Genomic DNA, 16,936 nt, shown 5'->3' on the forward strand with positions numbered 1-16,936 from the left:
TTCAGTTTTCTCTTTGTTTAACTGAAGAAAGTTCTGGCACATCCAACTGTTATTTTCATCAGTGCATTGGCAGAGGGAGTCAATGGGGCTGTAGTCATTTGGAGATAAGGCTATAAGTAAAGATAAGTAAATCTGGGTATCATCAGCATAGCTGTGATAGGCAATTTGGATCTTTCTTATTATTTGACTTAGTGGGAGCATATACAGGCTAAACAAGAGCGGTGCAAGAATTGAGCCTTGTGGGACTCCACATGTCATGGACGTCCACTTAGACTGATGCTCTTCTATACTCAAATAGCCTCTCCCTTCTAAGTATGACCTGGACCATTTGAGTACCATCCCTGAAAGCCCGACCCAGTTTTCCAGTCTCTCTAGTAGTATGCTATGATCTACAGTGTCAAACACAGCACTGAGATCTAGTAATACCAGCACTGATATTTTGCCAGAATCAGAATTTAAGCAAACATCATTTATTATCTTTATGAGCACGGTCTCTGTACTGTGGTCAGAAACTAGATTGACAATTGTCCAGGTATCCATTTGAGTTTAAGTTGTTCAGCTGATTAAAAACAACCTTTTCTATAATCTTGCCTATAACAGGAAGATTTGATATTGGTCTATAATTGCTCAATATGGTATTATCCAGATTGCTCTTTTTCAGGAGGGGCTTAACAACTGCAGTTTTTAGTGAGTTTGGAAAAGTCCCAGAAAGAAGTGAGGCGTTCACCACTTCTAAGAGATCCGCTACTAAACAGTTAAACACACTTTTGAAAAAAGATGTGGGAAGTGTGTCAAGGTAACAGGTTGACGATTTTAGGTGCTGCACTATTTCTTCCAAAATTTTTGCTATCAATTGCTTCAGAAACAGACATAGTAACTTCTTTTTGAGATTGTGTTTGAATCGGTCTCAACTCTGCATAACTTGAGGATTTGCTAATCGCCTTTCTGATATTATTGATCTTCTCAGAAAAGAAGGAAGCAAACTTGCTGCATTTGCTGTCAGAGAACATTTCACTGGGACACTTAGGGGGATATAAGTCTCTCAACAGTAGCAAAAAGAGTGTGAGTGTTGTTCAAGTTACTGTTTATAAGGTTTGAGAAGAAGGTCTGTCTGGCTGTAGCTAGCTCCACATTGAAAGCATGAAGGCTGTCCTTATAGATGCTTTAGTGAATTTCAAGTTTCATCTTCCACCACATCTGCTCAGCTTTTCTCCATTATCTTTTCATACTCTATACTGCTGTTGATTTTCTCCAAGGTGCTTTTTGTCTGCAAGTCTTCTTACTGACTTTCACAGGAGCAATACCATCAATAACATTCTTAACTTTTGAGTTAAAGGAATCAAGAATAAGATCGACAGAGTCTGCAGAAATGCTTGGTGTTAAAGATATAGCCTTCATAAATAGCACACTAGTGTTCTCATTAATGCATCTCTTTCTGACAGACACAGATCAGTATATCAAAGAAAAGACAGAAGTGATCAGATAGAGCTACGTCCTTATTAACAATGGATGAAATGTTTAGACCCTTACTGATGAGCAAATCTAGAGTGTATCCACTCAAGGTAGATTGAATCCCTAAACACAAGTATGAGCAATAGTAATAGTGATGATTACCACAGTAAAAACCACTAACGACATGTTATTTATTAATTATCAAAGTAAACGATGAGGCTTGCCTTGAACACATTAAGATATTTTTATTGAACATAACTGGTTGAATATGGACCTTCAACGCTTTCAGAAAGTGCTTGTAGAAAGAGAAACTTGCCACTTTCTCTAAAGCCCTGACAATCTCCAATTGGGTCAGAGTGCTGATTTCTTCATTCTTTTAAGACATAGAGAGTAAAAATGCCCATTCAGACTTTATACGGTCTGTGTCCCCTTTCATCATATCTGCCATTATACATACCACCTCCTGTTTCTGAGGCCACGGGCTAAAACGAGAGAAAATAGCCCCGTTACTATTCATTCCTCTATGAAAATTGCCGCCCCTCCTCCAGGCCTTGTCACGAATAAACTCTGCTTTTCCAGAGCGGATCGACGGGCGTCAGGAACGTAATACTGTTCTCTCACAGTCTGGAGAAAGGACTCTATTCGTTCCCCGGGTACCATGGAAACCGTGCAACCTCCCCATCCAGCTCCGGTTAACCTCGACCCCACGGCACCGGCCTGCCTGTGAAGGGAGGAAAAAGATGTTGCTAAAACAACAATTCATTACACAGAATCAGGCAATTTAGATTAGTTTGCCACGTGTGCTCAGAGATGTGATTCATTCAGTTCAAAATATTTCAGCATCACGTAATAAATACTGCTCAAAAGTTATAAATAATTATGATTTTTTTTTATGTTTTTGAAAGAAGTCTCTTATGCTCACCAAGGCTGAATTTGATCAAAAATACAGAAAAAAAACTAATATATATTTTTGTAATATTATAAATATTTTTACTGTCATTTTTGACCAGTTTAATGTGTCCTTGCCGAATAAAAGTATATCTTTTTCTTACTAAGTTTTGAATGGTAGTGTACCATTGTTTCCATAAAAATATTAAGCAACAATAACTATTTTCAACATTGATAATAAATCAATTTCTTGAGCAGCAAATCAGCATATTAAAATGATTTATGAAGGATCTTGTGCCACTGAAGTCTGGAGTAATGATGCTGAAAATTCATCTTTGACTCAGAAATAAATTACATTATAAAATATATTCAAACAGTTATTTTCAAATGTCAAAATATTTCACAACATTACTGTTTTAACTGTATTTTCGGTCACCATAAGAGACTTCTTTCAGAACATTAAAAATTCAAGTAGTGTACGTGAACAGAAAAAAATGCATATTAATATATAAATGTTTTTATAATATATTCATAAGTGATATGTATCAGCAGCCAGTCTCACTCACAGACATATGTCCACCAGCTGGTCCAGCTCAGGGCAGCTGCACTCGTACAAGTCTCTGCAGCTGGCGTGGCTTCGGTTCATCAGGTCGCCCAGCTGAGCGACGGCGTCGGCAGGAGAAGAGTCACACACGGCCTTAAACTGCAGGACGCGTGCAGCCTCGCCGTACACGTGTCTGGCACGCTGGTACAATTTAAAAACAGTCGCTGAGGCAGAAAAATGGAAGAGGTTGTAAGTATAAAATATCAATTTGTAAATGTCAGTAATATATAATAAATTGGTAACACTTCACAATAAAATCCCATTCATTAACCTATTAATGCATTATTGAAGTATTTTTCATTGCTTGCTCATGTTAACGATTATTTTCCCAATAAGACGAGGAATGTGTATATAATTAAAGTAAGTAGTGTTGATTTTGATTTCCCGCTCTCTCTCTCACCGTGTTGTGTGTTGGCGCTGAGGATGTCTTCACACAGTTGTTCGGCGCTGATGCCCAGAGTCTTGCAGATCTCATCTCTGCTGTAGGGCTCAGGGTGCAGCACCTCCTCCACCAGCTCCAGCATCTGCTCCAGACTCACCTGCAGCTCCTTCTGCAGATCTCCCAGCTTCAGCAGACGACTCCAGTCCAGGCCGCGCGCCTTAGCCAGCATCTGCAGAGCATAGTCTACCATCAATATACTATTCCAAAATACCTGAAATTGAAACTTACATGGATATGAGTACAACTTTTGGGAAATTTGTGCATGAGTTCCTAGTGGCCAAGCACTGAAGATCTATAGATTTAAATCAGCAGTGTCTCAAAATCTGGTTCCAGTTTTGGGGTCAGTTTCTCAAAGTCACACTTCTGTTGAAACTTTTCAACCAGTTTGATGGTATAGATAGTAAACAAGAAGAGAGTCATCATCTCAGCAACTGCAGATTAACGCAAAACTTCTTATAACCGCCCTAAAAATAGCACATACGTTTGGTTGCAGCGCCACCTACTGGAAATAATGCATTCTTGATTCATCACAGTACATTGGATACACTACCATTCAAAAATCGGGGTCAGCGAGGTCACATTATATTATCAAAAGTGACAGTAAATATATTTATAATGTTACAAAACATTTCAATTTCAAAACAAATTGTTCTTTTGAATTTTCTATTCATTTTCAACATTGATAATAATAAATATTTCTTGAGAAGCAAATCAGAATATTAGAATGATTTCCGAAGGATCCTGTGACGCTGAAGACTGGAGGAATGATGCTGAAAATTCAGCTTTACATTACAGGAATAAATTACATTTTTAAATATACTACAATAAATAAATTATAATAATATAAATTAGTAATACATAATAATAAATAAATGCAGACATTTTGAGCATTAGAGGCTTCTTTCAAAAAACTTTTAAAAATCTTGTCAACCCCAAACTTTTGTGTACATTTTTTTGAACTGCCAATAAAACGCTTAGATTAAAAAGACTAAACTATGATTCTTGATGCATCCCTGAAGTTCAGACCTTCGTGGCAATGCGGCACTCCACCACCCTCATGTTGAAGTGAGATGAGGCCGCCTTGTTCATCTCCACACAACAGTTGGCGATTACAAAGACAGCCCCGTCAGGCAGCCTCACGTCTGTGGCTCGCAGCGGATTAAACTCGATCAGCTTTGCCTTGAGGAATGCAGTAAAAAAAGAATAAGCTAAATCACCCTTAAAAAATGTATTTGTAGATGCATGGTATTAAATAAGAGTTCCCAAGATAAAGAAAAAAAAGTTCTAGTTTAAAACATGTGCATTAGAAACTCTGCACTCTTTGTATTCATGTTGATTTTATATGGTTTTAAAAAAAACTTTTGTACCATTGTCATGCGTCGTGGTGTAACCAAAAATAACACCTTGAAAAGATATGAGTGTACACATTTTAATTATTATTTAGCCTAATTATATTATTTTATTAAAAATGAAATATGTTTTTCAATACAAAAAGTCATTTTTAGACAAATATCATGAATTATTTTTTCAAAAGTTTTTTGGCAGGTTGTTCTATATGACACAGTGGTTCTCACCACATTCCTGGAGGACCACCAACACTGCACATTTGCATGCCCTTTGTCTGACACACCCATACAATCTGTGAGTTTCTACTAATGAGAAGGTGACCTGAATCAGGTGATTAACCTTACCAAACCAAAAAAAAAAATAAAATTAAAACACAAACTAAACAATAAAAACAACTTATGTTCTATATGACATAATTAACCTTACCATGCCATAAAAACAAATTAAATTAAAACGGAATTTTAAGAGACTTACTGACTTCTGCACGGATCTTTTCTATGATTTCATTCTTTTTTTTTTTTTTCTGGTTGCACCACATGACTTTGATTTGGCGGACAATTTCTTTTCTAATATTTATAATACTTTAACAAAACTGTTTTTTTCTAAAAAATATTTATAAATATATTATTTTCCAATAATTAAACCAAACTACTTAATAAAATGTTATTTTCAGGAAGAGGCTTTTGATCTTTATTATTATATCAAAATAGTAACACCCTGACAACTTGATCATGCCGCCCAAAAATCCAAATGAATTTCATTTTAGATATATATTTTTAACATGATTATCATAAAAAATAATTATTCAGTCATTGTGTGCATGATGCAAAAAGAACATCCTTATATATCCCTTATACCAAAAATCAATAAAATGCCACATATACTGATAGAAGAAATATAAAACACATGGCTTACTGTTCCCTCCTCTGCAAGGAAAGAAATGGACTGATCCATCCCTCCCCCCTCAGTGCCGATATAACGCTCACATTTGGCACACGTCTCTGCAAGAGTCACCTGAAATCACATCAAATCACATCCATGATAAGCAGCAGTTCTATCTAATGCATTTTAGAGGATTTACCATAAAGACGACCTTAGACAGAGACTTCTGACTGGCCTCCATCGTGACCAGACCAGCACAGCACACCAGGGCACTGGAGCTGGAAAGACCTGAGCTGGCTGGGATAGTCCCGTCTACCACACAACACATCCCTGCCAATGAAGACAAGCTCAAGTGCTCCTGCATACACAAGCTCAAGGGTCAGATGACTGTAATAATAATACAATAGAGCAAGCATGCATTATATGTGATATTAATGACCTCACCTGGATTCCTCTCACTCCACAAAGGAAGTAATAGTGCCACTGAGGATTCTCTCTGTCAATGGAGATGCCATCCACAGACACACTGAAATCCCTGAAATGAATGAATGAATGAGTGAGTAAGTACACAAGTAAGTATATGGAATCTTATTCCCACCTAGGAATAAAAATACAAAATATAATCTCACAATTTAGACTTTTTTCTAACAACACAAACTATACACCTCACTAACAAATAACACTTTCCACAACACAATTAATAACTTGTTTCTCAATTCTGAGAAAAAAGTCAAAATTGTGAATTTGTAAATTTATAACTCAGAAATGTGCGATATAAGCTGAGAATTCTGAGGAAAACGAATCTGAATTTTAAAATAATATATATACAGGTGCATCTCAATAAATTAGAATGTCTTGGAGAAGTTCATTTATTTCAGTAATTCAACTCAAATTGTGAAACTCATGTATTAAATAAATTCAATGCACACAGACTGAAGAAGGTTAAGTGTTTGGTTCTTTTAATTGTGATGATTTTGGCTCACATTTAACAAAAACCCACCAATTCACGATCTCAAAAAATTGAATATGGTGACATGCCAATCAGCTAATCAACTCAAAACACCTGCAAAGGTTTCCTAAGCCTTCAAAATGGGCTGCATCCGAAAACTGAAAAATGCTGCCTTCTAAGGACGCATTCCAAGGTAGGAAGGCATCAAGACTCGTCCGAATTCAATGTTAGCTTCAGTTCCTGTCTCCTGAGATGCCTTCATCTGGCCGATTTTTGAAGGCAGCATAGATGTATCCTTCGCTGCCTTTGATATCCCACAATCCTGTGCGTTACATTCTGTGACAGTTAAGCCAAAAAATAAAGATGGCGTCTGAAAGTTGCGCTCGGTGGTCAGTCTGTGTGTAAATGTTTGTTTTTGATCAAAGTTTTCCACTTTTGATGTAATTTCTAGCGAGAAATTAATATTGCAGTAATGAAATATCCACTTAGTTATCACCAAAGCTCTCTATATTTTGCTGTAGATCATTTAACCGTTACACTGCCTCAGAAGCCTGTCCAAAATCAGTTTCCTAAGGTGCCTTCGTGCAAAAACGCTGCCTGCAAAGTCATTGCCTGATACAGCTGCAAAAAAGCAAATAACCTACATAACTTCACTGATACACCAAATATCTCTCAGTTAGGTTCACTAGGCTACACAATCATGGGGAAGACTGCTGATCTGACAGTTGTCCAGAAGACAATCATTGACATCCTTCACGGAAGGTAAGCCACAAACATTCATTGCCAATAAGCTGGCTGTTCACAGAGTGCTGTATCCAAGCATGTTAACAGAAAGTTGAGTGGAAGGAAAAAGTGTGGAAGAAAAAGATGCACAACCAACAGATATATAAATATTTGCATTCAGTCGTTTAGCAAACACTTTTATCCAAAGCGACTTACAAATGAGGACAATGGAAGCAATCAAAATCATCAAAAGAGCAATGATATACAAGTGCTATAACAGGTCTCAGTTAGCCTAAACACAGTACACGTAGCAAGGGCTTTTTAAATAATATAATAAATACAAAGAAAACAGAAAGAAAAAAAAAAAGTTAGTGTTAGAGGCCTTTTTTTGTTTTTTTAATAGTATAATAAATAAAAAGAAAAACAGAAAGAATACAAAAAGATTAGAAAGCTAGCTAGTTTTTTTTTTTTTTAGAAAACAAGCAGTAAATGAATAGAGTGCAAGTCTAAAAGGGACAAGTGTTTTTTTTTAAAGAATAGAATTAGAATAGAGAGTGCTAGAGTTAAATATATATATATATAATTCTGAGTTTATATCTCACAATTAATAACGTGTATATACTTGCAATAAACTTGCAATTCTTAGAAAAAAAGTCTGAATTGTGCAGTAATTTGTAAATTGTGTTATTTGAAAGTAAATAAATAAATAAGCAAGTAAGTGAATTAATTTTTTTGACTAAATTTGACGAACTAAATTGTATTGAACAAATTTCAGTGATGAAGAACATTGTAACTCACTTGTATTTGGGCTCAGTGTTGGCCAGCTGGATTGTTTTGGAGTCACTGACAGAAACAGCAGCGAGAATATTCTGCTCTATTGCCATTGGCAGGACAGCATAGCCACAATAATCGATATGCTCACCTGAAAATGATAAGATGTAATATAAAATGCAGTGCTGATGGCATTTGTTATGTTTATACACTCACGCTGTTTCAACCCACCAATCAAATTCACCCTCCCTGGAGCACGAGCGTAGAAGACGGGCCATTGTCCATATTTTTCATGAAAAACCTCTTTCAGTTTCTGCAACCTAACAGAAAGAGGGGGGACATTAGTTTTAAGCGTATGCCTAAAGAAAAAAACACAAGACTAAATAAGCAATAAACTGATTCCATTCATACGCAGTCGAAGTTATCCGAAGAGCTGCACGAAGTTTTCCGAACAGCCGCAACTTACCTTTCATTTCCACTGAGCTGCACCTTGATTCTCGGTGGAATTGTGGCCATTGTGCGGTTTTTAATCTTTGTTTTTTTCTGCAGTAAATACACTATGCGCGAGTGGACTGACACTGTACAAGTGCGATCAGCTGACTGTCACACCCGGAATCATGAGTCTCTGACAATACGGAAGAAACCGCCACGAATCCCACAAAGCCGTTCGGCTAGATTCGGCAGCACTCGGACAGAATCGGAACTGCGCGCGTGACGACAAAACGCGTTTCTCGCGGAGCATTGTGGGTAAGATTCTCGCTCCCCGGTCAAAATGTCTGACATGGAAGATGATTTCATGTGCGATGATGAGGAGGATTATGACTTGGTAAGACTGTTTAAAATAAACGCAACTGTAAATACATGTAATGTAATGCGAAGCTAATATAGCGAAATCAAAAAATTGTGTATAGCGTGTTTAAACGCGCTTAATTTCGCGACTGAGTTGTTTAGCAGGTGGCTAGCTTGCTAATACTGCAAAAAAACAAATCATGAAATAGGACAGCCTTCTTCACTTTAAGTAGTTTTAGCTCATATATAGATGCTCTTATGTATGTTTTGTTAACTTGCAGTCTCACGTGTACGTTAGTTGACTAAATTATGAGTCGCTAGGTTTGAAACTGCATAATATCTTATTTCAGTTTGCTGTGAAATAGATTATTACGTATTCATGTTTTACAGCTATAAATAACCCTCCCATAATTCTTGTAATGCAGTTGTCATAATCATGCACCATTAAGCAGTACAGTATCTCTCAATGAGTTTCTTTGTGCAGTTACTTATGAGTTTATACATAACGTCCTGAAACGGTCGAGTATTTGTTTACATTGACTTCAGGAATATTCCGAGGACAGCAACTCTGAACCCAATGTCGATTTGGAGAATCAGTACTACAACTCCAAAGCCCTGAAAGAAGATGACCCTAAAGCAGCCCTGAGCAGCTTTCAGAAGGTTAGACAGAAGGTCTTTCAGCTGTGTGTGTGTGTGTGTGTGTGTGTGTGAAAAGGTGTAATCACTGTTTTCTCTGTGCAGGTGCTGGAGCTGGAGGGCGAGAAAGGAGAATGGGGCTTCAAAGCACTGAAACAGATGATTAAGATCAACTTCAAGCTTGTGCGTAACCATAGTAGCAGAAATTATTTATGAAATATTATATTATATAATCATACTGTGTATATATGATGCAATATTCTAAATATATTGTAATATATAATATTTATAAATAGTTTGAATGTGTTTTCTAAAATTTCTAAAAAATAGTTAAAATATTATTGTTAATAATGCACTATATATTTTTTTATTATTATTATTTTTACAGACAAATTTTCCAGAAATGATGAACCGGTACAAACAGCTTTTGACGTATATTAGGAGTGCTGTCACCAGAAATTACTCGGAGAAATCCATCAACTCTATTCTAGATTATATCTCAACCTCCAAACAGGTATTTTAACTGCTTTCTGAATTCAGTAATCTATTTGTGATGATAAAATAACAATAAAGTCGATTAATTAAAGGTTATTATGCTGGTAAAGATAATAAAATATTTAGCTTTTCATGTTTTTTTTTTTTTCCAGATGGACTTGCTACAAGAGTTTTATGAGACCACACTGGAAGCATTAAAAGATGCCAAAAACGACAGACTTTGGTTTAAAACTAACACCAAGGTTTGTGCTCTGGCAATGCATTCTGTATTTAGATGATTTGTTTTATATAGCAGATGATAAGACACTTGTGTATCAGCAACAGTAATATGCACAATACTATGATAACAATTTACATTAATATTGGTGCAAACTTCCAAAAGAGTCTGTATTTAATTCAGGAATATTGCTAACTTCTGCTTCTCTGTTTCCTGTAGCTGGGAAAGTTGTACCTGGAAAGAGAAGAGTTTGGAAAGCTCCAGAAAATTCTCAGGCAGTTGCATCAGTCATGTCAGGTAGAGTAAATAATGAGTGTTGTATAAATAAGAAAACCTGCTTCAAATATCTTCGGTGTTGCTCTGAAACTGATTTGATGTTCTTAATTAGACGGGTGTGCGATATGTATCGTCTACTATAATATCATAATTGTTGTTTAAACATTGACATTGAGTATATGGCAAAAACCAAACAAAAATACAGACGGAGAGTGCACGCATACACTGAGATGTAGGTTAGACTAGTGCACGATTAATCGAATGCTTGTCATGCGCATCTTGTCAGTAAAGCCGGTTCTGTGATTAGTAGTAAATCTCCATCAACTGCTTTCAGATGGAGCAGCATTTACTACACAGAGCCGTAGTTAACTGACAAGATACGCAAAATCACGTTCATAATCGAAATTATGTAGTTATGAAATCTGTTTGCATAGCTTTAGGGCGGCAACAAACCATTACTTTGATAATCGATTAATCTAACGATTAGTACAACGATTAATCAACTAATCGTCGATTATTTCACTTATTAATCAGTAGACTTTGATTGATTATTCAGCTTTTGCAATTAGTTAAAATATTGAGCTAAATATATTCTATCAAGTAATTAAAGGTAATCACTTAAGCTTTTGAAAAGCGTTATGTAATTACAAGCATTATACAATTAATATATGCAAAAATATAGATTTGGCACACAAAATGAGATGACAGACAGAGAAACTCATTCACCGTATAATTAGCTCTATGAAAAATTAACTGAATGACACATCATTCTGCCTAACATCTCCTTTTGTAAGTCTCTTAAATATGGATAAGATACAAATAAAGGTAAGTAATAAGACGCTTTGTTTTTGGGTAAACTGTTTTATTAAGATACATAATCTCTCTTAAAATCCCATATAGGGTTATGGTAATCTAAACCGTTATGAGCTAGCTCAACCTTTGTTCTCTGCAAATCAAACTGTCACTTTAATTACATTTTTTTCCCACTAATAAAAAGATTTCATCATTAGCTAGTTTAACACAGGCGAGCTGCTTTATAACAGAAAATCAAGTTGTAATTTGTAACTGGAAACGACACTGACTCTGGTTTTTCATGTTTAATACTGTAAAGCTGCTTGATTTAAGGCTATCTATTGCAGTGTTTCTCAACTGGTGGGTCGCAAGACCGTTCTGAGTGGGTCGCAGAGCGTACAGTCAAAGAAACAACATCAACAACAAAAAACGTAATTCTAAATGTTTTTTCTGGTGCGAGACTTTTATTTTGAAATATGTGTGTGACTTTTTTTTTTTTGCAGTTTAAGTAAAGACTGCCTGAGAAAAACATACTGTCCCGATTCAGTATCTGCAGTCAGATGAGATTTTGTCAGGCTTAATGTCAGTCTCATTATTCTATTGTTATTTTTGTAACTTATGGAATAAGTCTCTCACCTCAGAAAAATGAACTGTACTGTCAGACTGTGCTTGTAGTACGCACTCTTTGTTTGTTTGTCTGTTTATCATTTCACTAAAATGCAAAAGAAACTAAAAGCATGCAATGTGTGAAAAAAAAAGTAAAGTACCAATAAATCACATAACTTGTACATTGTGTGATAGCTGGGAAATATTTGCATGAAAGTATGATATTCATTCAAATCAGGAGCAGTTTCCATGTTTCATTAACACTTCATGTTAGTATTACGTATTCACCATGGCAGCTGTTGTTTCCATAACCCGAAAACACCATGTTATTTTCACTTTGTGGTGTTTTGTATATGTTTAAATGACTGTGGTGGCTCATACCAACTTAATTGTATTAACAAAAACTAGTTTGGGACTGCTGTTTATTTATCGTTATTAGTCATATTCTTATAATTTATGTGTATTTTAAGTAAAGGGGGACAGTACTTGTGTGCGTGTCAACAATTTATGTGAATGTGAAATTAGCTTTTTTTTTTTTTTTTTTTTTAAACACACACACATGACCATGATAGGAAAATGTGGGTCTCGTGGCCAAACCAGTTGAGAAGCACTGATCTATTGCATACTATCTTTATATAAATAAACATGACGTGACTGGACTTTACTGGAGTACCAAACCGCAAAGCTCGTGCAAACATCCACATCGCTGTAGTCAGATGCAGGAAAGCGTGCAGCATATATTTACATATTCACCCAAACGCCACTCAGTAGTTTCAGGTGCGGCTGCGTTTGCACTGTCTTCTTCTCTTGAATTGCATCGGGCTAAATTACAGTCTTGCGCTACAGCGCCACACTGGTCAAACCACATTATTGCAGGCTCTTACATTAGGTCATATGAGATCACACGACTACTCAACAACAAAAATATTTGTTGACAGATTTTTTTATTGTCGATAATGTCGACTAATCATTTCAGGCCTACGTAGCTTGTCAGTGAACTGCGGCTCTGTGTAGTAAATGCTGTTCCATCTGAAAGCAAGTGAAAATACCACATTTAATAACGTTTTTACTTCAAACTCACTTCATAACGTCAGTCGAGTGTTTGAAATAAATCCTTCTGGGAGGTGATGTTGCTTCTTACACAGAATAAGGCACGCAACATATTTCATAGTATTGCAGTGGTCAAGGCTATGTCGTAATAAACATTATAATAAGACAAATGAATCAGTGTGAAAGCAATTAAATATTCTGTTTATTTAGCAGCTGCTATAGGGATTTCCTGGGTTTCTTCTGCGAGGTGTATTTGTAGTTTCAGTGAAAGAGCGCCCTCTGGCCTTCGGATGGAGATTTACTACTGATCTCAGAACCGTGCTTCACTGAAAGATATGCATGACAATCGCAGCTTCTGCCTAATCGCGATTTATCAACTATTTAATTTTGATTAATCGTGTAGTAGCACATTTAGAGTTCACACTTTTACTGTGTGATTTACTCTATTAAAATACATTTATAATTCCACCAAAATACGAGATGGGGGCAAAAATGCCCCCGTATGGCTTTTTGATATTTATATCATCTGATATAGTTAATATCACACAAAGAGTGACGTTTTTCTCCAAGTATCAGCACGATTGCAAATGTGGTATTGATTTTATAAAACAGTCAAATGAACAAGAAGTTAATATTAATCGACTTACATTTTAGACAACTTTTAACAACAGTTCCTGTTTTTTCTGTTTTGTCAATGAAAATGCTTTCAAAAGAAAGCCATAGCAGAACTGTTTTGCGTCTCTGACTCACTCATGCGGTGATTTCCCCCACATACTGGCGATTTTGGGTTGATATTTAAAGTATATTTCCCCCTTTATTTGAAATCTTTTTAAATATCAGTATGCAACTTTTCCTGCATTAAATAGCCTGTGTTGATACTGATGTATTTTGATTGGTAACAGTCCTGTTGTGTCTTACTATTCAAATTTATTGATTAAATTTAAGAATTTGACAAAAAAGATGACGCATACATTTAATTAGGTTAGAAAAAATTTGGTCTTATAAAGGTAAAAATGCCTATAAAATGTAAAAAAAATCTATTTAAACTAATTGGAAAAGTTAATTACTCCTGCAAACTAATCACTGCACAGAATATGAAGAATATCAGAAGCTCTGGGTGTCAGCTGTCCACGTCAATCCTAAACCTGTCAAAGTACCAGCACAGTAACATGCTCAACAAAATATTGTCTAACTATCATTGTCAACAAAATTCCAGAAAATAATGAGATATAATTTTTTTTTCATTATTGCACACCCCTAGACGGATGACGGAGAGGACGACTTGAAGAAGGGCACTCAGCTGTTGGAGATCTACGCTTTGGAGATTCAGATGTATACGGCGCAGAAAAACAACAAGAAACTCAAAGCCCTCTATGAGCAGTCATTACACATTAAATCAGCCATCCCACATCCACTCATCATGGGAGTCATCAGAGGTAATGAACACACTTTCAATACCAGAGATGAAATTATGAAGACAAAAACATGAATAATTAGTGTTTTGTTTTGTTTTGGTTGGGGTTGATTTGGTTTTTGTTTTGTGTATAATTGGAAAGTTTGTTTTGCTTTGGTTTGTTTTAGTTTCGTTTGGGTTTTTTGTTTGTTTGTAGTTGTGAAGATGAAAATTAGTATCTAATTTTGGTTTGAGGTTGTTTTTGGTTTTTTGTTTTTGGTTTGGTTGGCATACAATTGCAAATTTTGTTTGTAGTTGGGGTGACATGGAAATAAGCGATTCGTTTGGGTTTTGTTGTTTTTTTCTTTTGTGGATAATTGGAAACTTTTGTTTAAGTTCGTTTTGGTTGTGTTCTGTGAACAATTGCGAATTTTGTTTGTGGCTGTAAAGATGAAGACTTAGACATTAGTGTTTAGTTTTGGTTTGGATTGATTTAGTATTTAATTTTCATTTGGTATTTGTTTGTGTATAATTGGAAAGGTTGTTTGTTTTGGTATTTCATGTGTTTTTTTTGAGTGCCTGGAAAGAGAAGAGTTGGGTTGGTTTTGGTTTGGTTTTTGTTTGTGTACAGTTGGAAAGTTGGGTTTGTTTTTGTTTTATGCACTATTGGAAAGTCCACTAATTTTGTTTTTTATGTGGCTGGTTCTTTTTAGAATGTGGTGGTAAAATGCACCTGAGGGAGGGAGAGTTCGAGAAGGCGCATACAGACTTTTTCGAGGCATTCAAAAACTATGACGAGTCTGGAAGCCCCAGGCGAACCACTTGTCTGAAGTACCTGGTCTTGGCCAACATGCTGATGAAGTCTGGAATCAACCCATTTGATTCTCAAGAGGTATAAGGTGGTAATCGTGCACGGGCCCACATGGGATCTAAGGCCATCAGATTTGGATTTCTGAATTCTCTAAAATTTTTCACAGTAGCATGTAGTTTTATCAAATATTTTGGTGAATTTGAGTTTGCTTATATTGACCAGTAGGCATGTTGGCATGTTGTACTCTGTTTCGCTAAATGTACATAATTTGTAAATGTAAATGTAGCTACTTATCCCCCCCCCACCATCCATAGAAGATAAAATACTGTGGCCTGTAATATAACTAAATTTCTAAATCACTGTGACTAGGCGAAACCTTACAAAAATGATCCAGAAATCCTAGCAATGACAAACCTGGTGAGGTAAGTGCGCACAATACTTCATTTCTCCATTTATCTGATCCTGTTCCTTTTTAAATTCAGTTTTTACGGTCTGAATAGATTGATTTTATGGTATTAATTGCCTATAACTTGTTTCTAGTGCCTACCAGAACAATGACATCACAGAATTTGAGAAAATCCTAAAGACGAATCACAGCAACATAATGGACGACCCCTTCATCAGAGAACATATTGAGGGTCAGTCTGGTTGGCTCTGACTTTCACGCACACACTCACATATTTATTTCATAAATCTCAGATGTGGAGTCAGTAAGTACGTCATAATTTTTCTCTCTGTTTTTCCTTTCAGAATTATTACGGAACATAAGAACACAAGTGCTCATCAAATTGATTAAGCCTTACACTAGGATACACATACCATTTATTTCAAAGGTAAACATTATATCATATATTATTGTATTATATATTATGCAATTTGTAATGTAATGTTCCCTGTTTTTCTTTAGGAATTGAATATTGATGTTGCAGATGTAGAAAGCTTGCTTGTGCAGTGTATTTTAGACAAGTAAGTTTAACACTTTTTAATAAATATTTTTATATACTATTTCACTGCATATTTTTTTATCTTATTGTATGTGTTTCGTTCAAGCACAATCGATGGGAGAATTGATCAAGTCAATCAGCTGTTGGAGCTCGATCACCAGAAAAGAGGCGGAGCCCGATACACCGCTCTGGACAAATGGACCAATCAGCTGAACACTCTCAACCAGGCCATCGTTAGCAAACTGGCTTGATTTGACGCTGACGCTCCTGCAAAACAAGTTGAGCCATCGAACAGCCGGTCGACTCGAGGCTGTCAGTGACATTAACTACTTTCAAGGCCTTTACACCCCCGATCACAAAAGGGGGGACGTAATTTGGCTAGTGTGTATTTTTACAGCTGTAGTCAGTTTTAAATGTCCTTAACAGAGGATGTTCCCACAGGATGTGTGCTGTACTGAATTGTTAGGTCTCTAATATGAACATGTTTGCATCATCTAAAAACAAAGTTTATTTACTAGCCCATATTGGCACTTTTAAAAGGCATAGGTTTGTCTTTAATGGAACGCGTGAGGACATGCTGTGTGAAATTGAATCATTTATTTGTTGAACTGTCTCTTGTCAGAGTCAGCATGTTTTACTCGGTTTGCATAGACCTCAGTTGATGAGTCTTATGCAGTTGCACCGCAGCACATGCGTATTAAAAGTGCAGGCATTGCTAGAATTCCTCTCACCAAATATTACAGATCTGTTGAAAGCGCTCTTCTGTTTCACGTCTCAACAACAAAAATAAAGAATACACTTATTTGCTTCAGTGAAAAATGTGTCTGTAATGGTGTATGATTTTATGCATAAGACATGAAGTAAAAATT

The 16,936-nt window shown here is 36.0% G+C and overlaps 2 protein-coding genes across 3 annotated transcripts; one reads left to right on the forward strand and one right to left on the reverse strand.

Moving 5' to 3' along the window:
* Nucleotides 1–1,677: 1,677 nt before the first annotated feature.
* On the reverse strand, nt 1,678–8,713 carry galk2 (galactokinase 2). Its single transcript, XM_019068359.2, has 10 exons — nt 8,525–8,713; nt 8,290–8,378; nt 8,086–8,209; nt 6,060–6,150; nt 5,827–5,973; nt 5,649–5,747; nt 4,413–4,565; nt 3,345–3,555; nt 2,907–3,108; nt 1,678–2,173 (listed from the first exon to the last, which is right to left on the reverse strand). The coding sequence occupies exons 1-10, from the start codon at nt 8,572–8,574 to the stop codon at nt 1,966–1,968; spliced, it is 1,374 nt and encodes a 457-aa protein (XP_018923904.1). The 5' UTR covers nt 8,575–8,713; the 3' UTR covers nt 1,678–1,965.
* A 16-nt stretch (nt 8,714–8,729) lies between these two features.
* On the forward strand, nt 8,730–16,886 carry LOC109050786 (COP9 signalosome complex subunit 2). Of its 2 annotated transcripts, XM_042715624.1 has the most exons (14): nt 8,730–8,884; nt 9,394–9,507; nt 9,589–9,666; nt 9,872–9,997; nt 10,131–10,220; nt 10,415–10,492; nt 11,611–11,694; nt 14,181–14,355; nt 15,026–15,204; nt 15,493–15,545; nt 15,664–15,761; nt 15,874–15,956; nt 16,031–16,089; nt 16,174–16,886. In XM_042715624.1, the coding sequence occupies exons 1-14, from the start codon at nt 8,831–8,833 to the stop codon at nt 16,316–16,318; spliced, it is 1,416 nt and encodes a 471-aa protein (XP_042571558.1). In that variant the 5' UTR covers nt 8,730–8,830; the 3' UTR covers nt 16,319–16,886. The 2 variants fall into 2 exon arrangements, with proteins under 2 accessions (XP_042571558.1, XP_042571559.1); XM_042715625.1 differs by lacking the exon at nt 11,611–11,694.
* The last annotated feature ends 50 nt before the right edge of the window (nt 16,887–16,936 follow it).

Source organism: Cyprinus carpio, chromosome A25 (assembly GCF_018340385.1).
Source record: "Cyprinus carpio isolate SPL01 chromosome A25, ASM1834038v1, whole genome shotgun sequence".
In the NCBI taxonomy this organism is placed as follows: Eukaryota; Metazoa; Chordata; class Actinopteri; order Cypriniformes; family Cyprinidae; genus Cyprinus; species Cyprinus carpio.